Source organism: Megalops cyprinoides, chromosome 6 (genome assembly GCF_013368585.1).
Source record: "Megalops cyprinoides isolate fMegCyp1 chromosome 6, fMegCyp1.pri, whole genome shotgun sequence".
In the NCBI taxonomy this organism is placed as follows: domain Eukaryota; kingdom Metazoa; phylum Chordata; class Actinopteri; order Elopiformes; family Megalopidae; genus Megalops; species Megalops cyprinoides.
This window is the reverse complement of record NC_050588.1, coordinates 7,453,588-7,477,263: the sequence shown is the minus strand read 5'-3', so window position 1 is coordinate 7,477,263 and position 23,676 is coordinate 7,453,588. Positions and strand designations below refer to the sequence as shown.

At 43.7% G+C, this 23,676-nt stretch overlaps 1 protein-coding gene across 4 annotated transcripts in view; it reads left to right on the top strand.

Annotated features, from left to right (window-relative positions):
- pik3cd (phosphatidylinositol-4,5-bisphosphate 3-kinase, catalytic subunit delta) overlaps window positions 1-23,676 on the top strand; it is a 43,807-nt gene that overhangs the window by 3,639 nt on the left and 16,492 nt on the right. Inside the window, exons 1-7 of one of the 4 annotated variants that reach the window (XM_036532060.1) lie at window positions 12,096-12,337; window positions 16,742-16,910; window positions 19,468-19,696; window positions 20,595-20,806; window positions 21,438-21,617; window positions 22,113-22,268; window positions 23,170-23,259. In XM_036532060.1, coding sequence (XP_036387953.1) covers window positions 16,773-16,910; window positions 19,468-19,696; window positions 20,595-20,806; window positions 21,438-21,617; window positions 22,113-22,268; window positions 23,170-23,259 — 1,005 coding nt within the window. In that variant the 5' untranslated portion in view covers window positions 12,096-12,337; window positions 16,742-16,772. Of the gene's footprint in view, window positions 1-12,095; window positions 12,338-16,738; window positions 16,911-19,467; window positions 19,697-20,594; window positions 20,807-21,437; window positions 21,618-22,112; window positions 22,269-23,169; window positions 23,260-23,676 lie in introns of those variants that run through there. The other 3 variants (XM_036532059.1, XM_036532061.1, XM_036532062.1) reach the window with 3 other exon arrangements.

Below are 23,676 nucleotides of genomic sequence, written 5' to 3'. Positions count from 1 at the left end.
AGAATTACCAAAGATTTTTTTGTCTTTTGTTCTTTGGTGTCACAGAATATAAAATCAGCACACACAAGCACAGAAGTGCTTTTATGTAAAAGCAATTAATACAAATAGAATGTTTAATTGTTAAGTTGAATTTTTAAATTTCACTTTCATTAAAAACAGAATTAATTTATTATACTATGTAATTGTTTATATTTTGTTACATTTTGTTTTGAACTATTTAAAAATGTAAAAAATTTAAAATAATACAAAAGTATATATTAGAAAACTCTCTCGTGTGTGTGTGTGTGTGTGTGTGTGTGTGTGTGTGTATGTGTGTGTTGGTGTTTTTGTACTGGTTATTATGAAGTAGTGTCACAATGAGTATTATGGTTATCAGCCTGAGGATTCAGAGTAACAAATACAAAATTTAATTATTCCCTTGGCAATGCAGAAATTTGCCAGTAAAGTCTATGTTGTTTAAAGCTGTTTTAGACATTGTTATTATCTTTTCAAGTTAAACCAGAGAGTCCATGGTAGTCATTACCTTGTTAGATTTTCTGGTAAGTTGTTATCTACTGTTTCTGTTTCTACTGTTGAGATTACCCCAGACTGGATGATCAAGCAAAATTTCTCATTTGTATCTTAAATCATTTTTGTGAAATGATTAATTGATATCACCATCTGCGCCCTGTCTGCTGATACAGTATTAAAGCCCCTTGCTTGTCCTATAATATCAGACGCTTTGAAGGAGTTTCACTGGGAAAAGATGCCCGCAAAATTCATAAAGCATTAATATTAACATTTCAATTTTAATTTTTGTTTTTTTTTGGGGGGGGATGGGGGGGGTGGGGGGTATGGTGTTCTCTTTTGCACTTACACAGAATGGGATCCCTTGTACTTTCGGAGGCAGCACATACTATATTGGGTCCCGTTTTAGTGCCCCAGACATAAGCCTCGGATGCAGTGTGCAACGGTCAAGTGGAAAGTGGTCAACATGCGGCGTCTGGAGCATTGTGGTGTTTTGACAGAGCAAAACACCTGGCACAGAGGGAGGTGTGTGCAGAAAGTGGGCCAGCAAGCACTGTTAGGCTGTAGGTGTGAAAAAGGTGTGAGCATGCGCTGGCCAGAGCGTAGCCACGAGCAGTGCAATCGCCCTCAGCACGTGGCACAATGGCGCTCTAACAACAACGGACCACCAACAGCAATGAGATTAGGTAAGAGGGAGACAGCAGCATTAAAGTACTGCACTTCCATCACAAAGTGTACTTTAGGGGGAAAAAAGGTTGTTGTGTCTGTCAAACGTGTTAACCGCGTGAATATACATAGCTAGTCGTGTTAGGATAAAAATGTTAACTGGTAAAATGTTGTATCATGTTGCTGTTATTAGGATGGTGCTATCTTTGGCTTGTGTGGTTTTAGGAGTGGTGTATCATGAAATTCCCCACTTATTTTTTTATCTTGTTTCTGGTACTGGTGTTTTGTTTTTTTTTTTACTCAGAGCTTCAACTGTTTGGAAAGCAACACGCTAATGATGCTGATCTTTCCTCTAATTCCTGTAAAGGTGCACAGTGCACTTGTGTGGTAGGACGGTTGGGATTTGCGAGCTCCTGGGACAGTGTGTAAATCCATCCCCCCGGTAGCTGCACAGAGGTCGTTGTTGACTGGCAGTGATTGCAGCTGCATGTGGGCGCAGTGGATGTGAAATTGCGGAGAGCAGAACTGCAAGGCCAGCTGGGAAATACCCCCACGCTGTGCTGGAATAACCCTGCGGCATGAAAGGAAAGGGTGGCTTTCCACCTTCACAGGTAGGGAGAAGACAGATCGGGACGTCAGGTAGGGGAATGGGTTAGATGTTGGACACTGGACATACCCCCTCTGCAGTTGAGAAGAAAACACTTTCATAGACTCTTCTCACCACAAACCCCTTCACTATTGTCTCCACCGAATGACAAATGTATGCCGCTTTACTACAAAATCAATGAATGTTTTATGGCAGCAGATATCACTTATTATAGTAAGTACTCTTTAGTGTTTTCTTGGTAGTCATCGTAGCACCTCTTTCTCTCCCTCCTCTCTTGCTCATGGCTGTGTGGTGTGCCTGCCTGAACCATATTCATATTGTACTTGACTGTCACTGTTTTTTGTTTTGGTGTTTGACGAATGAAGGCCATTTAATTAATTGCTGTTCATAAAAAAGACAGGATTAACTAAACAGTCGTACTGTTTACTTCACCTCCTAATTAACTAAACCATCCTCTATTTGTTCCATACTGTCTGGATGGGGGCTGACTGCAACTGTTGCATGTTTGTAGACTCCAGTTTAAAAACAAGGAACGCTGTCAATTTTGTCAAATACAAAATGGTGGTCCCTCTCACGTGTCTCGCCTAGTTTAACATTTTTTTTTCAATCCCACGTCAGACTGTGGAGGCAGACGCTGCAACTTTCCACCAGGTCTCAGGTGGCCTAACATGAAAAGAATAAACACACATGCAAAAAAAAAAAAAAGAAAAACGCCTACTGCCCTGTGCCAAAATACCACTGTGCCCCAAATATTCACAACCACTCCCTTAATTTTTCAGCCACCATCCATCACCCTCCTACACCCAGCACAAATGGGGGAAAATTGCAGTCTGCATCGCTGGTATTTCTCAGACTGTGGTGATATTGACTTACCACAGAGAATTGTGCTTGGTGCGTTTGCAGTCTGCGCTGGGTTTTTGTGGCATTAAATTTGAGCCCATTGCATGGTTGGTGAGGGGGGGATACCAGAGCTGACATATAAGAAAAAGGCAGGTGTTATTTCCCAGGTGGTAATGATGGTCTGGAGCAGATGGTGTGCATTAGGTGGCCAATTACGTCAGCTTGGCAAAAATTATACTTATGTTATATTTATATTTTTTTTTGTGGGGGTTGTAGTGTATGGCTTGACTACTTTTAATTCTACTCTTAATTTTAGCAAATTAAAATCATTCAATTAGCTAAAATATCATGCAAAATAGTGCAGCGGGGTGCGGTAGGTTTCTAAAATGACTCAGCTACCAGATTAGGCATGTGGAACAACAATGGTGCCGTGGAAATGAGGCGCAAAGGGCTGAATTGCATTTGTAATCCTGCTGATAAAGGTTTACATGCGGTACTGGGCGTACGAATAAAACCGTCACAAATATCAACATCTAAATCTTATTTATCTGGCATCCCGTGAAGAGATGGGGTTGTAAAAGTGAGCCTCAGTTTTTGTCACGTATGCAATGGAGACTGAAATGGCGGAATCTCTGCCACCCAGCAAGTGAAATTGACTGTGTGAGCGCATGAAGTGCGTAACAATGGGGGCAATAACAATACCCAGCTGGAGTGTTTTTGGGGCAAAGGGGATTTTAAGGAAGCTAAAGTCCACATGAGCTGTGGATGCTCCTTGGTGTCTGTAACCTTGAGGGCCTACAAGGAAAAGATGGGCATCCTTTACTTTACAGCCACTCGCATAATGACTCTATCAAGTGTTGCTTCAAGTGATCAATTTTCTTGACGGTCATACGAAGAACACACAGGATTGAGTAAGATGGATTTCACATGTTCTTGGGGGCATTTTCTGTAAGGCTGCATGCAGACTGACCAGCATTATGGCAATGGTGCCTCTGCTCAGTCTCTCAGCAACAAACTGAAGGGATAAGAAAATAAAGAAACACATTTTAAGATGAACATTTTAAGTGAACCATTTTAGCAGTGAGCGGTGAGATGGCGGTGAGTTTGAATCCGGAAAGTTGCAGGTTTTATTCCGACATGGGACACTGAAGCTGAGAAAGCTGCTTAATACTGAGTTTCTTCAGTGAAAAATATCCAGCTATATAAATGGATTATGGGTAAAATGTAAGCTGTATTACGTTGCTCTAGACAAGGGCATTACCATTATCACCACTATTACAACTATTACTACCACTACTACATCTACTTTCCTAATACTACTAATGGTAATAACGTGATCAGTATCATTTTGGCAATCAGTGTTTGTCTTTGAACCTCCCAGTCATACTTGTTCTGTTTTGCTATGTGTACTGTTGAGTCTGATGCTGGGGGAACTGTACAGCCATTTGTGGAAGAGCTTAACAGTACAGACACTCTGAATTGTGATCTTCTGCAGAGAGAAGAAAGGTAAAGACATCAGTGTGAGATACATGGCTGCTGATTGTGCTGCATCACTGCCCCAGTGCATGAGACTTTGTATTACAGCTGGAGCTACTAAAGCAGTGTATACCATCGCAACAAATGTATTTGAAGAGAATTAATTTCACTATAAGGAATAAAGGGAAGACATTGGCTGTTAAAATGATAAGGATTCTGCATGGTTTTATACTTAAAATAGAACTTGCTGGATGTTGTAAAATATTCTGTCTTGAGAATCATTTAATTAAAATAGATTGACATCATCACATATATTCATCTCTCGCTCTCTTCTCATACATAGATAGATAGATAGATAGATAGATAGATAAATGAAAATGACAACATCTTCACACCCAACATAATTCTGCACAGGGGTTTTTCAAGATTAAATATTCTTATAGTGAAACTTCCACAGAGGTCTTTGCAAATCTCATTTAATAAGCTTTAATAAGCTTCTTTGTGACATGTAACTGCTTATTAAAGGACACTTGTAACCTGCAGTTTTGTTTTTTTTTTTCATTTACGTCATGCTTGAAAGGGGAGAGACATATCAACGCAACATGTGAGTAATATTAGCAGTAGCTAAAGTTGGAATACAGGGAATCATAAAACAATGAATATGATACATAGGCTTGTGTACCACCAACATCATAAGAAGAACTTATGCAAGCACCTGCAAAGAAAAAGGCTTAACATTTTCACTAGGAAGGGTATGGTACTGCTCACACGACTGTCAAGAGAAGATTCTCAGACCACATAAACTGGCCAGCAAGTGTTCTTAGCCACTAATTAACTGGTCCAGACCACAGAGCTGAGTGCTCCAGATCACAAAATTTTACAGCCCACTCTCCATGAAAGATAGGTTTAGAGACTTGCCAGCTGTTCTTGCATGCATTGAGTGTCTGTCAGGTTTTTACTAAACTTATGATTACTGATCTTTCAGTGTTCTGTGTCCTAATTGAAATTGTATATTCGCCATTATCCTTAGTTAATGTGAAACCATTTTGTTGCTATTATTCACTTTCCTATATTTGCTTTATGTACAACACTGCCACTATAGAAGTGTCTGTAGTCTATGGATGCCTCTCCCACATGGCCCTATTCAATAAATCTTTATTTTTCTTTGTGGTACAAAACACCTTCTACCTGGCGCACTTTTGGTATCATTCCAATGCTGCTGTGCCAGTCTGTACCCCAAAATAGATGGTCATGTTCTTGTTACACCCACTTGGCAAAAACATCAGAAGAGCAAGGAAGAGGATAGAAACTTCAATGCAAGTGTCTTGTTTCCCTGTCTGTGTCGTTCCAAAAATACCAACCTGCATTTCATCATTGTGTCATCTCTGGACAGGACCCTGAAACTGTAGGAATACTTTGTAATTTATACAGATGTAATACATACGGTCCTGTTCAAAAGGTTTATGTGATGCTCTTTATGTGTATACACAACCTTCCCCACTTCAAGTTAGTGGCTTTGTGAAAGGCATCAGGAATAAGACGTTCAAAGAGATGCTGATCACAGAGTGGATATTACTTCATTGTGAAAGTGTATGTTTATTTCCTTATCTGAAGGACAGATAAGTGGCTCGTATTGAAAGATGTTGCTATGGTGATGAGAGAGTGGTGGGGGTCAGGCAGGTGAAGCCAGCTGAGAGGTTCTGACGAATAGGAATCCTGCGTGGCACTGAAGCTCGAGACGCAGGGACAATTACTCCGTCTGACTTGAATTTAGAGGGAAATGTGCACTGCGTTTTCATAGGAATTTGCTTAACTGTTCATGAAAGCGGAGGGGTGTGAGGAAAATCAATGACATGGTTGACGAGTTGCGCACACATAATGTTATGTAAAATGGTATCAAGCGTTTCTAAAGCTCTAAAACGATCAGACCAGGGCTGTTCAATTTCATCTTCGTAAACGCTGTTCTGCTATTTTCGAAGGTTTTGTATATATATATATATATATATATATATATATATATATATATATATATATATATAGTCTCTCAAGTTCGCTCTTAACGGGAGAATTTCTTATAAATCGGCATTCTTGCTGTCTCCGGGCTCAGTTATTTTCGGAATATGATACGTCAATCAATCTATATGCAATTTAATCATAGCACCTTGATGTGGGTGCCTAGCGACTTGTTCTGAACGACCATTTCCACGTCTGTGTACATTGGTGTATTCAAGATTGATTAATTATTGTTTAATTATTATTTAAATATTGGTTTGATTAAATGCAACATATGCCTTTTGCGCCGTTATTTATAATTGCAGATTATCAACACCAAAAATGAAAAGGGGCACACCTGCTCTTGTGTGTGTTATTGCTGGACAGTGAAAGTGGTGTGAAGCCCTCGGAGGCGGCCTCCTCTCCTCGGCTCATGAAACATGGGCGCGATCCAAATAATATTTAAATAAAAGCGCTCGACTCCTGATATCAGCGTCGGGTCATTGTAACTATCCTACAAAAACAGCTTCCATAATTTGAATGTGGTCACCTGAAGTGATTTTTTTTTTTTTTTTTTTTTTTGGGGAGGAGGTTGGTTTATTGGTACACTTCTGTGCAGAGTCCCCTGGTTTCCCCCTCAGTGCTGTTTGTTTCGAAACTCGTTACCGTAAGTGGCAGTGGTTCATCTGTGCTGCGCGCTGCTCTGTGGTGACTGGTGGGAGGAGGATGGGGGAAGGGGGGAGGGGGGGCTGCAGCTTTATTTGGCTCTGTACACTCCGAGTTTCTGTTCTGCACCCTGACTTCCTGTTTTGTTTTTCACCAGAAGCACGCTGTTGCTCTTTCAGAACGCTCGCTGCTGTTCTTACCCGACCGCAGACGCTTACGGCTGTTCGGGACTTTGGCGTCTGACGCCTGTTTTGGGTCAGGTTGTCAGTAGCACAGTTTAAACTCTCACAATAGTATCCTTTCACACGTTTCTGTAGAATCAGTCACGCACCATTTCTCCCCAACTGACCATTTTGCGCTTCCAAAAGCTACAGACAAAAGGTGAACAACATAGGAATTACCTCCTCTATCTAAAGGTACTACTGCTGTGCGCCAGTCAGCCGCCTGAGGCACTCAGTGTCGATCTGCTTTTGTAATCAGCAAAAGCAACTGAATGTGGATGGTGGGCCACCACCACGATAGAACTGAATTCCTCAATGGACAAGAAATTAAGCCACACCAGGCTTTTCATTTTCAGCTGGTGCTGTTGCCATACCAGCCGCAATCATACCTTGTCCATCTGTTTATGCTAGGCATCTGTTTCTTCACACTCACTCACTTATTTATCATTTATTGATACCCTCAACCTGGTGTGACAAAAATACAACATTCTGGATGAAAGAAATATTGTGTTAGTGGGTAGTTCGCTAATGGCAAGTCAGTGTATGTTGTAAGGATATGTCCCCTCTGTCCTCAAATGCTTCGCCAGTGTCAGGATAACATTCCATGCCAATAGACATGGCCACCATATCAGCCCTGATGCAGTAATGCACTCAGCTGTTACTGTAGGCCTGTTCTGCAGCTTCAAGGATAGCCAGATTAGGAAATGCTTTTGTCACGTTCGCTACTCTTTTATTTTATAAATGCTTTGGACACTTGAACATATAAAATGGGTTTTCCAGATTTTCCTTTATTGGGAACATGCAGACCCAGTATTACTATTATTATCTGAAGGAGTATGTGCACCTTTCAGTGTTATAAAAGATTTGTTATGGTATTTGTTCTTTGCTGCCACTAAAGATTTTAAGGAAGTAGTATATACATTTTTGGATTTTTAGGCAACATTTATTTTTTCATTGAAATTACTAAAAAAAAAAAAAATTTACAAAATTAAAATACTTTGTGCTTTCTTATAGCTAAGGATAAAGGACTATATGTTTAAATGTAGTTGGAGGGAAAGTAGTGTATGTGCTTCAATGTTTCCATTTCATTTATTGAAGAATAGCTATAAACATTGTCTCATCTTATAGATGTAAATCATAAAGGTTTAGGGATTGGTATAAAAATGTCCATGTTAACCATTGTTAGCATCAAGAGTTAATTGAATTGAACTCATCTGGCTTTATGTTAGTTCCCTTTTACCCAAAAACCTCAATGCATAGAACCAGTGACACTTAGTTGATAGTGTGATATGCATCTCACTGCTTTAATGTTTTTCATGTTATCTTTTTTATGAAGTTGAAGTTATATGTGGGTGGGGACTGCTGTTATGCTGTTGAGTGGGTGTCTAGAGGCATGTAGGTGTGATTTGTAAACTCCATATTCTGCCTGTTGGGCTGAATATGAGGACAGTTTCATGCAAACAGTTTGTATTTACATTAATATGTTACAGCCTAAGTCCACTCATCTTAATCTCTTAAATCTCTTAAACTCATCTTTTTGACCATGTATTTTAAAATTGTGAATACCAACCCCCAACAAATGAATCTTGTCAACACTGAAATTTTTATTGCAAAACAAGCAAAATGTTCAATTCAATCCAATGTCACTTTTCCCCATGAAGCAATTTTAGAACATCAGTGACTGACTGCATAGTTTCTCTTTCAGGCTGCTCTAGTCAGGTTCCTCTTTCCTTTAAAGTGGATGGGAATCTTTATTCTGAAAGTAACTGCAAAACGCATATGTTAGTGAAACAATATGAAAATACTTTTTCCCCCCAAGTATACATCAGGCAGAACCATTCACAAAAAATATGTATTGTGCACTTCAGTAGTTCTCCATTCCTGCTTACTTCTTGTATTTGGTGGAAAACATCTACTGTAGATGGTATTGAGCTACATATAGTTTAGGGGAACCGAGTACTGCAAACAAGCTATCATTAGAAACAAGGAATATGTTTTCATGGCAAAACCCTGGACATGTATGCTTGAACTGACAATATTTTTCTGCAGAACAGTTCCTAAATTTTAGATGCAGTTGGCAGTACTGTACTGTTCAGATATCTCTCTAACCAAAGGCATCAGCCACAGTAGCTGGACTCAGTGAACTCCAGCTAAGAGAGAACCATCTGCTGCACTGGGTTATTTGAAGCAGATAATGAATCAAGCAGGGCTGACATGCAGAAAGGGAATATCTAATTAATGCATCCTTCTCCCAGAGCACGGCCCTGCCGTGTATCTCTCCCATCGGAGTCAGAGGGTTTCAGGGACACAGAGACCATGAGACAATGTGTGCAGACTCAGAACCCCCCGCTACAGTAGTTAGCTAGCACTGCGACAAATGGAACAGAAACGCCATGTCTCTCATGGTCAAACACAGCGATAGAGTGCCCCCCTCAACCCCCAGCCCACTACCACCAAAAAAGTTTGATTACTGAAGGAAATTAGTCTGTGTGTGGAAATTGTATGTGTGTGTGTTTTTTTAGCTTTATGTTTCGTAGATTTTCCTCTTAGAGTCAATGCGTAATTGCCCTCAACAACGATTCAGAGACTCAGAAGGGTTAAGAAAGGGTTGCTGTTTCTTCCCTTTCATTGGGTTTGGCATTCACCAGAATTACGTTTGAGTGTTCGCTTTGAGAACGCTTGCATTTAGCCATAAGTCATCTTCAAGGACAAACTCTGACTAAATAAGGAGGTTTGTTCCAAGAAGGCTCCTTCCAAGTACCAGCTCTGTTATCACCTGAAAAAAATGGATTCAGATGCTGTCTTAATGGAGGTGCACAATATAGCCTGCTCGCTGTGTGTGGTTCGCGGCAGCGCAAACGATGTGTTCATCGATTGCATCCCATCGCTGTAGATGGTGACAGCGTCTCCACTGCCTTTACAACCTTGTCTTATATGTACTGCTCTCACACGTGAACCCGGAAATGGCCCCTGTTGGTAATTAGGCAATGTGACAGGATGTGTGCTGAGCACTGAGGATCAGACACTCAGGATTTTCTGAATGACAGCGAAACCTTAACTGAGAATGGGACTGCTGAAAGTTTTCCATTTGTCTGTTTGTGCTGTGCATTCACATCAGCCTGTATGTGCCTAAAATCCATGGCACAGTACATTGTTGTCTGTATATGTAAATGTTTATTACGTCCCCAAATTAAAGTGCATTTTGAATTTTGTTTTGGAAATGGATAGTACATGTGGCAGCTGTGGCAAGCTGGCAACTAATAAATCGACTCTGAGAGAAGGATACACCCATTTTTTGGCAGAAGGAGACATTGATACCTCTGTAGGATCATTAATGTATAGAGTCATATCCTCTGTCCAGTAAAAGCTCCTGCTGGAGCAATGACTCATGGGAAGGTGCTTCCCAGAACATCTATAAAAAGGAGAATGCTCATGCATTAGGACAGTGGTATAGATTACTTCTGGTGAGAGACCTGCATCCAGGGTTTTAAAATATAGGAATTAATAGCATAGCAAATAAAACCCTCTGTAATAAGCAAGGGAAATTTTATGCTTTGTAGACCCTAAAGTGAGATGGTTGGAGTTTTTTTATCTCATATTTTATATATTGCGTATTTTTTTTACTACTGTATCCAGTAAACTGTTACAGAGATCCAAATGAAGGAAAACATTTATGTCATCCTGTATGGGTGAAATGCAAGACAGGGTTTAAACAGGGATGTGGCAGATATACTGCATGCTCCCTGGCGATAAGAGGGACAGCTTTTAGACAAGGCAGGAGAAAGTCATAGGAAATTGGAAAATATGATCCCTTATGATCTGTGAAGACTGCCGTTGACGTACAGTGTGAGGTCAGGCGTCTTATCTACGTTCTGTAGCAGGGCTGTATTTCATGCGTAAGGGACCGTCTCTACTGTGCCTTGTCTCTGAAAAAACGGAATTGATGCTATTCAGCTTCCAGTGTGTGCAAGCAGTGGCAATGACAGTTGTTGATTTCTTTCCTAATACTCTATATGTCTTGTCTGTTTTGAAGCATACTTTATTGGATAATTAATATTTTGTAGGACTTCATTTTATATGTATTATTATGTTTATAACTAGTATGTGTAATATTTTGAGTCCATAGTATGTGCTCTTATAAGATGATTTAGTTACTCATTCACTAATTTTGCTAATTATATACTCTCAGCATTGACTCAGACTGTATTTTGTCTGAAGCAACTAAAACATTGTTGTATTGGCTTTTAGTTCAGGATATTGTCAAATAGTTTAATGTATGCTAATATCTGACATCTGCTTGTGTAGAATGTGTGGCCTTGCCCAAAATGACACCCATTTCTTCCCAGCATTGTAAACAAGTGTTTTGTTCAATGAAAAAGCTTTTAATTATTACATTTCATGGGCCTTTGGGTGTTTTAAACTAATATGTCATTTAACATTATAAATTTGTAATATTATTTTGGCAATCAGCCCAACAGTTCTATAAATACAAACCTTTTCCATCCAAGCCTGTAGTAAACATGGAAATTCATTGTACCTAAAATAATTGTTTTCTGGGAGCTATCTCTGATCTGTAGTCTGATTTTTTTTTTTAGTTCATGTCTGTGTGGCAATGTCCCTTAAATAATTTTCTTCGATTCCTTTAATTCTACATTAAAAGTAATTTAAACCAAGACACTTATAAGATGGGCGGGACTATACTCTTGTTGATATTTAACCCTAACGTTATCCAATTTCATAAAGAAATATTTCCATATAATATGATTTTTGCACAAATGATCAATGACAATACATACACCTTTTTTATAAAGTTGTGAAATATTTCTTGGACAAGTCCTTTTTGATTAGACTGTATGTGTATATTATGTGCAGTTTTACACATATATACATCAATCGGCAGTTTCCTTTTGTTGAATTTAGCTTTTTAATATCATTGCGAGCTTGCTGGATAGGTCATTTCATAAACCCACTGTAACAACTCCCTTCCCTGTTTGAGGATCTGTGACCGAAACTTTTGAGACGGTCCCTACAAACTCGTGAATTCGTCAGTTCAATGGGTTGGTGGTTGCAGCAGCGAATTGAGTCGGCACTCCGCAGTTTTTGCACTTCTCCCCTCCTGGCTGACCAGAAACGAAACGTCGCCCGAGTCAAGTTCCTTCTGTCACGTACTTGGCTTTAGAATCGAACAATCTGCAGTAATTCCTCTGTTATCGAAGGAGCGGGGAATCATCTTTCCCTGACATACAGTCGGGTGTCTCGTCTTGAGTTTATTACTGAATGCTAAGCAACGGAACTACATGCTGTATAGCGATGGACAGCCAGCTAAATGGACCGTAAGGCTTGCGAATCATCTTGAGCCAAGGCAAGTGACGATCTGCGTTATTACATTACAGCGTTGTGGTTGCGGAATGTTGATGTTTTTGCCAACAATATATTATTTAGCTTTGTAAATTCGTAGGCTGTTGCTTGTCAGCGAAATTTCTGTTTGCTAAAATGTAAAAATATTATTACGCGTTTTTTTTCTTCTAAATATCGGATGTTCTTGCAGTTTATTGCGAACCTGATGTCGCCTCTTTATCATTGTTTTGTTTTCGAGTGCGTGTCTTGGTGTCTCTCGTTCGTTTCTTTTTAATTTAAAAATGGATTTCTGGAGCTCTTTGTGATGTCGGTTCATGCTAAAGTTCAAATGACTCTGTATTTCCATTTGCGGTTCATGCGTCGCTTGTTCGAGCCATTTCTTATTGTGGTAGAAGTCTCAGTGCTGCTGCAGATCTGTCACTTAATTCTAGACACATGTTTCCCAGCCGTTTCTTTTAGGTGCTAAAACGGTAGTTCACTTGGGTGGTAGGAAGCTGATCGTTTGACACTAACAATTAACTTTCCGAGATCTGTTAAAATGGTGGAAATGCAATTACTCAGTGGCAGTTTTCTCTACACGACGATTCACTTTTTCCACTGGAACAAGCGCTTGCCCCAGTATTTATCAAAAAAAATAAAAATAAATAAAATGTAATGATTTTACGCTCAGGGAAACAGAAACGTTACATCTCTCGCATTTCTTTAGGTATTTATTTGCATTTTTGTCATTCTGTGCTCCATTAAATTCTGTGTGCTTAAGTTGTACAACAAGCATGAAAATCAGGTGCATTTCCCCCCCGTTTCAACGTCGGTGTGTACTGCCGGTATCTCTGGGTACAGCTCGTCATGGCAGCCCTAAATTGGCTTGCGGTGTTGTTAGACCGGGAGCTGAAGTCTAAGTCTGCGCATGGACAATACACTGCAGGGAATTCCACAACCTCCTGATGGTTTGGCCTGGAATTGTGAATGAAGCAGCAATGTTTATTAAGAGGGTGTGGAGAGGGAAAAGAGACTGCCTTCCTCTTCTGTGTAGAAACAGGAGTCTCTCTCTCTCTCACTCTGTTATCTCTCTGTCTTTCTCCATTTGCCTGCTGTTGTTTTCTCACCAGTCTTGTTATCAGCGTACAAACTTCCTCAGCAAATATTTTTTCTCTGCACTGCTGTGGCAGAGAGCGTAACCCAGTGTCGAAATATGAACAGATAGCAGATTCTTGCAAATTCCTCTATTGTAAAGGCATGGCTGCAAACACCATGTGGTGTCTTGGAGCATGCCTGGCTGTGTTGCATAATGTTTCGGAAAAACTGAGGCCTGTATGCACAGCGAGAGAGCGCAAAGATGGCTCTTTCGAGTGACAAATTCAATGGCAGCGAGGCTACTGGAGTGGTGACGAACAGGGGAAAAGGAGCTTCACTCGCCAGTAGAAACCAGTATTCCTCCCCTGGCAGAATACCGCACGGTCGCCTTTGCCATTGTGGTGAGACTTCTGCACCTCTGTGTTTCTGTCAGGTCTCTGTCTGGGGTCTTGCTTATATGAGCAGCCTCACTCACCCTGGGATAGTTTGTACAGTGTGAAGTTCTGGTGGTGTGGTGCAGCAGTTAAGGAGATGGGCTTTGGAACCCAAAGGCCGGAGATTTTTCATTCTCTAGTGGGAGGCTGTTGTCATGCCCCTTTGAGAAAGTGATTTAATCTGAAAGGTGTCAGCAAATATCCAGCTGCACAAGTGGACAACACGTAAAGCGTAGACTGTGTGGGTCACCAGGAATAAGGGCCCCTACTGAGCGGATATGGTTCCTAAGTCTGTCATTTTTTTTTTGCAATGGTCATTTTCTCACAGTTGTTTGGGAACGCTGTGGGATGCCAAATGTTCCTACTTGCCTCTAGGCACCAGGTTCGGTTTCATGGGCAAACGGTTCTCTCCGGCTTGTGCTGGCGATGAGATTTTTCCCCTTGTCAGCAATCAGCTGATGAATTTCAGCATTCAAGCGGTCAAAGCGAGCCTTGGAGGGCTGCGAGACTGCCGCAGCAGAGGCATCCAGCGAGACAAGGTTACTGCCGAGCGCTTCAGTACACTGAAGGACAGCACGGACTCTTCCTTTTTCACTCAGCACAATAGTGTACGCTTTTTCCCAGCATGCTCTGGGATGGTGTGAAAATGCAGTGCTAATGAGTGAATGCAGCCAGTAATTTATTATTGAAATTAAAATATTGTGGGTGGGTGGTATATGGGGAAGTTCAACTCAGGTTATGTGTCTGGTTTAAGATAATCAGCCTTGGTTTAAGAATATCGGCCTGTTTAGGGGCATTTTGACTTGGTTTGTGATCGATGCGTCTAACCGGGGGGGGGTTCATCTCAGTTTTCCCTGGGGTAAATTATTTTCCATTTGAATGAAATTGAGAAGGAACAGAAACAAAGGGTGGGGGGGGAGGAAGATATACAGTAAAAGGAAGAGCGAAGCTCAAGCAAGCAGTGGCAGGTACCGCATATTAAACAGGGGAGCTTCAAATTCAGTTCAAGCTTTAATTAAATGATTGAAAGAATACAGGTTTCTAGGGAAGAGTCTTTACAGGACTGTGTGCCAGGACTGTTTTTTCGTCTTACAGCTCTGTTTCCCCCAGACATACATGACAAGATTAGTCTCTATACCCGGCTTAAGGGCTGGCTTTCATTAATAGCTGCCTTTAAATGCCACCCTGGCCTGAACATTGCACAAGTCTAATGGGCTAAAGCAGCATCCTAAACTGCATCTTCAGAAAGCAGCGTGAACAACTTGTGTGGATAGCCTATATTTCTGTTGATTTCCTCATTGTAGGTTGTGTCGTGTTGCGCTTGTGAATTTTTTTTTTGTGGTACTTATGTATTTACGATAGCACTAGTTATCACGGCACTGTGTGGGGAACTGACGCATGATGGGATGTGGTCTGTTGTGTTCTGTGTGTACCCATGTTCCCGCACCTCTCTTACGTACCCTTTTGTCGTCTGCCTTTGTAAGCCGCTCTAGATAAGAGCCTCTGCCAAGTGACAGAATGTAAATGCGCGTCTTGCCCGCTCCGGTGGTGCTGTTCTTTAGCCGATCTCGATAACTCTCGATAACTCTCGATCTCGATAACTCCCCCGCTGTGGACTGGTTCTCCCCTTTGCCAACTGGTGTGACTTTTGAGTTCCCGTTAACAGAGCCAAGGTTCCCTAAGTTGCCTAAATCGGCTATCCTCCTTTTGGCTGTGTAGAGTGCGGTCCGTCTGTTGGTTAAACTGGTGGAGGTTACACATTTACACCCTGAAATCGACCTCTGAGAGGCTTGCGCTGAGGGAGAGGCCTTGTGATGGGGAGCGGGGAGAGGAGACGATGTTATGAAACTCGGCCCTCCAGACAACCCTCGTCCCGAGAGGCAATCAGCTAATAAGAAAAGTCCTGGGATGGGAAACAATCGCGCGTTACTGGAAACGCGTCCTCTCCTGTGGGACCGTGGAATTTCACTGTCATGTGACGAGGTGGGAGCCCAGTGTCTGGGGTGGTGTGTGTGTGTGTGTGTGTGTGTGTGTGTGTGTGTGTGTGTGTGTGTGTGCGTGTGTGCACCTATCCTTCCTAGCTTTCAGTCAGAGGTGTCGGGGCATGTCGGAGACCTCTCTGCGTCCCTGCGCACGCCCCAGTGCTCTCTCTCTTCCAATCAGACGTGCTGTTTACTGTAAATGAGCTGCCTGGCAGCTGGCCACACAGCTGAAGTTGTGTCGCAAAGGCCAAAGAAACTGCTGCAATGTCCAGTAATTTATGAACCCCTGCCGTCCCCCAAAGGCACACACCCTCTGCATAACAGATTGCATTTTTGATACAGTATCATCTATGAGGTATGCTGTGGGTTTGGGAAGAAAAACAGGCCGACTTCCCCCGTGCTTGCATTTCCACTGGGTAAAAACCGCCTGGAAAAACACGATAAGATACGCTGTACACGCTCTCTATACCATATCTGAACGTTAAATTTTTCATTCATTTAAAACCTTCTTGTCTAAATGGAGAATATGTAGAAAGGCAGCAATGTGCAGTAGAGTTAAGGGGGGAGGTTGCGGGTTCTGTTTGCGGGTACGGCACTTTGGCAGTGCCCCTAGGTAAAGCACTCAACCTGGATTGCATCAACAAATGTACTGCTGTGACAATGTGTTAGCTGTGTCAACTGTGTCTGCCTTGTAGGTGTGCTAGCTGTTTAAATGGATGATGTGTTAGCTGTGTTAGCTGTATAATATGTGCTGGCTTTGTAAAAAAGATGACGTGTTAGCTGTGTTAGCTCTTTAAGCTCTGTTACCTGTCTAATACCCTCTGGATGAGGGTGACCTCCCAGTGAAGCTATGTCGGCAGTGCCTCGCAGTACGTCCGCCTGATCCCGTCCCCCTCTGTCCCCTCCTGTGTCCAGCAGCTGAGCCGGCGGTAGATGAGTGGCTGTCACCATGCCCCCCGGGGTCCACGCCATGGCGGATAGCTGGGAGGAAGAGGGCCAGCAGGTGGAGTTGGACTTCCTGTTGCCCACCGGGATCTACCTGCACTTCCCCGTGTCACGCAACGACACGATCGGAGCCATAAAAAAGGTAGGAGAGCCCCAGCGGCGGTTAGGACCCGTCTGCCCGGACACCATGCGTTCTGCCCCCACCCCCTGCCTCCGCCTTGTGCCATTCAGTTGCTTCGGTAAACAATCAACTGTATAAACGGATAATATCTGAACTGTAAAAGTCGCTCCGGATAAGGGTATCTGCCGAGTAAATAAACAGTAATGATAATAAAAGTGTTCGCTGTTTTAAACCTGGAGGAAGTATGACCCGGGGGGGGGGGAACGGGTGGGACGGGGGGCTGGGGGTGCAGGCCCCAACAGAACGGTAGCTGCAGCAGGAGAAGTGGGGGGTTGGGGTCACAGTGCTACCCGCTCGACATTGCGTCCCCGGGCTGCATTTCCTGTATCGGCTCGGTGTGAATGGCCCTTTGTTTGCTCAGCTTGATCAGGCAAATAATAATAGGTTAAAAATAGTCTGGAAATGACAAGGCGCGCCGAGCGCTGGCACTGCTGCAGGACAGATTCTGCCTTTGATACCCATTTCCTTGCCTTCACCATCATCTAATTTCACCCTAATCAGACAGGAAGTGGTGTCATGTGCTTCCTGTTCTAATGAATTATGAATCGGCCCAGCAACTGCTCTTAAGTTCTGGTATTGTCATCTGTCGGGGGAGGGGCAGGGTTTATCAATTGTGTGGCATTGCTAAGATTTGGTACGACTGTCGCAGTGAAGATGAATCTTTTTTTAAGTGGTGGCTGGCCTCAGCATGCCTCTCTTGGGCCTGTCTGTAGTGACAGGACTGTTTGAGGGGGATGTGGAGAATTTCCCAGAAAAAATTATTCTTTCAAGGGGAAAAAAAAAATGTAAAAATGAAGTGTTTCTTCATGTTAAGAAACACTTAGTCTGAGTTAGACCAGTCTAATAGCACTTTGCTACCCAATAACCACATTGTTACACACTGAGAACAGTAGCGTGTGGTTTGTGTAAGCGTATTTACAAATCACATTTCATTCTTCACAGCATTTCAGCTGGCCAGGCTTGCAGTTTGCAAGTTAATTTTTTTAGTGTGATTGAGCTTTTTTCTGTTTTGGTGGAGTATCACTGATGGTTTGGGGAAGTACAAAGCATATTATACAATGGATGAAGAAAAGAAGAAATGTTGCTGTGAACTGTTTCTCCTAGAACTGAAAGTGTCAAATCTGAACAACTGATAATCACTGTACTATGAATTGGACATCTGAATGAATGACGGCCACCTGTAAGGTAGAAGTCAATCAGATATATTATTGCAAGGATTTACATTTCAAAATGAATACATTAATAGATAATTCAACTCATCTAACTGTAAAAAACCTAGCCTTAAGCTACACTCATTCCCTGCAGGCATCGCTGTAAAACGTATCAAATCATACGCAGGTCTGGAAATTAATAAAAAAGAGAGCCCGAAAGAAAAATGTTTTTGCTGTATAGTTTGATGGCATGCTTGGTGGTTTCATGCATCTGGCCTCAAACTGATTAAAGGATTTTCAAATGAATTTGTTTATGTGGGAATGCAGGACCATGTGGGCCCGCCTCTGTCTTTCAAGCGGCGAATAGCGCATTCAGAAGCATGTCCAGCCAGCCGGCTCGCTCGCCAGATTCGCTGCTAATGGCCAACACATGATAGCTGGTGACACGTTGCGTACTTAATAGCATTGTGCCCTAACGCTGGTGCGTTAAGTGGCAATTTTTTTGGTCCGCTCTGTTGCGGGGGCTATCAGACGTCGGCCGATGTGTTGTTCCTCGCCGGCTTCGGCGTCGAGCTCACCCAGCGGTGGCCCATTGTTTCGCGTAAGTGCGGAGAGCTCTCTGAGCTTCCATGGTTACCGGTTAAAGCAAGTTCCAAGCTGACTTCTTGGCAATCGTGTGTTTACTGCCTGAGTGCGCTGAAAGGTTTCATCGAAATGTTGAGTTTTTGTCTCGGAATACCGCGCTGCTGCTTCGGTTTGACCGTGAAACACTCCTCCAGCCTGGTGATACGCCTTCACTTTACAAGGCAGTGCTTGTGAGTGTAAGACAGCATGGGGTTGTGCTCCTCAGAGAGGGCTCGGGACTGAATAGCTTTGATACAGAAATTCTCAGGTGAACACAATAGAATGACCGACAATTCCTGCGTGTCTCATATTGTCCATTTAAATAGGGGGATAGGAAGCTGAAAGTATGTGTGTCAGGTCAGCTGATCATCTCAGAGAATTCTAAAAGTGATCTGATGTAGTTACTTAGTAACACAGAGTACCCAGTCATCTCTGTTCTGTGTCTGTATATTTTTAAATGTGTATTTTCTATTATGTGTCTTTTGTACTTTCTAGTGCGAAGGCAGGCGAGTTAGAAGTGATGGATGGGAAGGGGTTTGGGAGAGGTGCACCAGAGGGCTTTGAGCTCCTCACCCATTGGTCTGAGCACAGTTTAAATTGGAACATCAGGATCAGGGGAACTGTGCAGGTCCTTTGCAGCCTGTCTGCCTGCTTCTTTCACTGCAGCTCTCCTTTAAACGGGAGCACACAACCCTCATCCCCTGTCCCCCCCCCGGCTCACGCATGCACCCCCCTCTCCTCAGACGGTGTGGAGGAACGCGAAAAGCGAGCCCCTCTTCAGCTTGCTGGGCGACCCGGACGCCTATGTGTTCACCTGCATCAACGAGACGGCAGAGCAGGAGGAGCTGGAGGATGAGCAACGGCGGCTGAGCGACGTGCGGCCCTTCCTGGCCTTCCTGCGGCTGGTGGCCCGCGAGGGCGACCGCGTGGAGAAGCTCATCAACTCCCAGATCAGCCTGCTCATCGGGAAAGGTACGTCCCCCCCACCCGCTCGCCCGCCCCGCCCCGCCCCGACCCGCCCCGACCCCACGGTTCTGCTTCACGTAACTGAGCTGCACATCTGCCTCACATACTGCCTTTGGTGTCATTTCAAAATCCAACCAAATCCAACACTTGTGAACAGTGCTGGTTGGACACGGTGGACACATCCGTTAAGTCAATAGCATTGACTTGATTGTGTCCCTTACCATATATGCCTAATTGGAGCTTGACGCACATACCATAATTTCTGTGATCAAAAAGTCAAAATTGAATCCCAGGGAAAGTGTTTAGTTGGCCAAGCATCCACCATATGAATCCCATTGCCAAGGTTGAGCGATAACTGCTCGATGCATCCAAACTCCTTCAGGGTTTTATTTTTGCCATAGAATCACCACTGACAGTCAGTTGTTAATGTTATCAGTTGTGAAATTCATTTTGCTGTTGGCTTTTGCTTTGGCAATAGCAGATTGACTAGGCCATGCAAAATGGAGGGCAGTACATGTGATTTAATTGGGATTGATTATGGTGTTATTTATGCTTTGTCATTTAATGGAGTCAGATATAAGTAATGCTGCACAGAAATAGTGTCAGTGCCCCATTGTAAATTAATACCTGGTTTCAGGTGAACAGCACTGTCCTCAGTCAGTTATCTGCAGAAAATATCTACAGAAAAGGGCAAAGCAAAGGAAAGTACCACATCTATGTGTGTGTATATATATGTATATAAAATGTTGTTTCCTGAAGCCACAGTGATGAATACAAAGTGTGACCTCAGGATCTGCCGTTGGCACAGCTGTTATTTGTTCCTTGTTTGTGCAAGGAAAAAATGCATCAACCTCACAACTGACGTGTGTTACCCTGAACACCCCCCCCCCCCCCACCCTCCCAGGCCTGCACGAGTTCGATTCGCTGAAGAACCACGAGGTGGACGAGTTCCGCACCAAGATGCGGACGTTCTGCGAGGAGCGGGCGCTGGACCGGCAGAAACTGCTCTGGCAGAAGTGGATGGAGTATAGCTTCCCCTGCGACCTGGAGCCCTGTGCCCGGCCGGCCCGCGGGGCCAGGAAAATCATCGTCAACGTCAAGTTCGAGGCCAGCGACGTGAGTCAGACCCGGACCTCACCCTTTACTCCCATGACCCCTCCGCTTCAGCACCGAGCTTCCAGCTAAACTTGTTCCCCTGGCTTCAGTTTTCTTGCCAAGACTATTTTATTCCACTTAACTAACCTCATCATGATTCCATAGAAGTAACTGTGTGTGAAACTGTAATGAGATTTTTATGTTCACCTTCTGTTCTTACCTTCACCTGCTCGCTGTCAGTCCTTAACCAGAGCCAGCATGACTGTACCATGGTGCTAAATGTAACCCCAAGGCTTCCATTACATTGTGTGCTATATGTGGTTTCCTTTCAGACACAGTTGTGGACATTTCGTAACCCATTTATGTGTCTGGATTTCTTCAGAAGCTGTTACCACAGCACTGTCCCTTGTGGGATTTGAACCTGTGTGTCCAGAGCACAGCACTAATTGCATCACTGAAATGCCTCCCACTATTTGTCTGAGGCATCTGATTCGCTGAAATTTCCCTGTGGCCCACAGCTGCTGTAAAACAGTTAAATGTCCTGTACGATTGTAAGTGTTGCATTTGTCGGGATGGTTTGACTCATGTGTGATGCAGTCTCTGTGTTCTCTGTCCGTGTGTATATGTGTTTTTTTGGACCGGCACTCTTCAGGAGAGCTTCATGCTCCAGCTGGAACCTCAGGAACAGCCAGTGGCGCTGATGCGGAGCGCCCTGAAGAAGAAGGCCACTGTCTTTCGGCCGACAAAGCTGGAGAAGCCCGAGGACTACACCCTGCAGGTCAACGGCAGATGGGAGTTCATCTATGGGAGGTACCCCCTGTGCCAGTTCAAGGTGAGTAACCCTCGCCTTAAAGTCGCTGTATGTATTTTTTTAACCACACAGCTGCAAGCCAGCTCGGCTCACTGTAGTAGCTGTGCCATTTTGCACTGGCTCTGACCCCCCCACCACCCCCCACCCCCACCACTCAACACGCTGCTGTTGATACTGAAACTGTGTTACCTGCAGTGATGAGTCATATGTCTACCAGCTCGCAGAAGTGATGAAACTTCATTGGCTGGCCCATTTTGTTTCCAGCGCAGCTTATTTTCCTTGCTTTAGAAAAAAATCTCTTTCATACTTGAATTGTGTTAGTGACAACCCAGACACCCGACCCTCACAGACAGCTGAACGGTAGCCAAAATTCGATCAGGAGCTCTGCTGGAAGTACACTGCTGTAATGAAAAGGCTTATATCTGCCAGGCCTGTCCAGTGTGTTGTGATTTTGTCATCCTGAATTGACTTCCAAAAGGGGTAACCTTCTCCTTTGCTCTCTCTCCCCCTTCCCAGTATATCTTCTCCTGCATACACAGCGGCCAGACTCCCCACCTGACCATGGTGCACCACACCACCATCACCAAGTACCAGGAGGAGCAGGGGGGCCTCAACAGCCAAGTGTGCAAGTCCCGATCCTCATCGAAGCCTCCCCCATTGCCCCTCAAGAAGGTGAGAGGCCCCGGCTCAGAGGCACGGCGGTCACTTGTTAAAAAATAACGCCACTCGCTTGGCTCTTCTCTTTCCCCACTGCGTTTGTATTTCAACCAGTGAGGCTGCCCTCCTCCGCGGACTTTGAAACAGCCGAGGAGTGGCACAGAGCCAACAGAACCTGGTCGTCCATCCGCGTCCACCTCGTTTATTCATTTACACGCTGGCCACGATGACGAGCAGTTCCGGGTTTGTAAAGCGGTGGCCTGAGCCTTTTGATAATGCCGGCCGAGAAGCCAGGCGTGTACCTCCGCTGGGGATGCGGATGGCTGTGTTTGTGAGGAATTTCACACACGGCACACTGCAGAGCACTGCAGCAGATGGCACTGAGGGCCGCCCACAGGAACCAAGGCATCATGGGAAAGCGGCTCTAAAAATGTAGTGTACGAAGAACATTGTGTGGTGTTGGTGGTGCAGTTTTCAGGAAGCTGATGGAAACGATGGACTGTTGTGTCTCTGGGTTTGCGATGGATATTATATTTAGAAAATATGCAAGGAATATAAAGGCAACTGAGTGCCCTAGCCCTATACGCTAGGTGAAAAGGAGCTTGCCTTGTTTATTAAAGCTTGCCTCTGTTCCTCTTTTCACCTTTTTTACTGGATTAGCAAATTGAAAGGTGCAAAAAAAAAAAAAACCCAAATACACTTTCTGGTTTTGTTTTGCGTAACCGAGGTCACGGTGCCAAAAAGGAAAAAAACAAGTCAGCTGTGCGATACCGATTTTCTACAGTTTCTACAGTTACGAAAAGAAGTGTGCAGTTTTACAGTGATAAAGAATGTTTAAAAAAAGAAGACATTTTCAGTAAATGATTTGGTTAGGGGCGAAAGCCATTAAAACATTTCCCTCTTGCTCTCTGAACAGCAAACCACATCCTCCCTCTGGTCCATCCAGGAGTCCTTCACCATCCACCTGGTGCAGGGCAGCCGGGTGAACGCCGATGAGGGCATGAAGGTGAGAGCCACTTTTAGTGCTGCGTCAGGTTGTTTGCCGGCGTCTAGAGAGGAACATGGTGCAGAACGTACACTTTCAAAATGATGTGACCCCCCCACCCCCCACCCTCCACCTCCACCCCGCACCCCCAAACCCCCCCCAACCACACATTTCCCATAATTCATCAGAAGCGGTTTGGTGAAACTTTTCAAAACAGGAAGTGGGGAGGAACTGGCCTTCGCGCCTCAACGTGGGGCCTTGATTCTTAGAAAAGGGTAGAATTTTGTCGCTAGTTCTCCGTATCACTATAACCCCTTCTCTGCGGTTACAGTTTTTTTTTTTTTTTTTGAAAGATAAAAAATAGGGGAGGGGACAGACAAGAGGAAAGCGCACAGGGCAGAGGCGAGGGGAGGTGCAGGCAGCTGTCAAACAGACAGA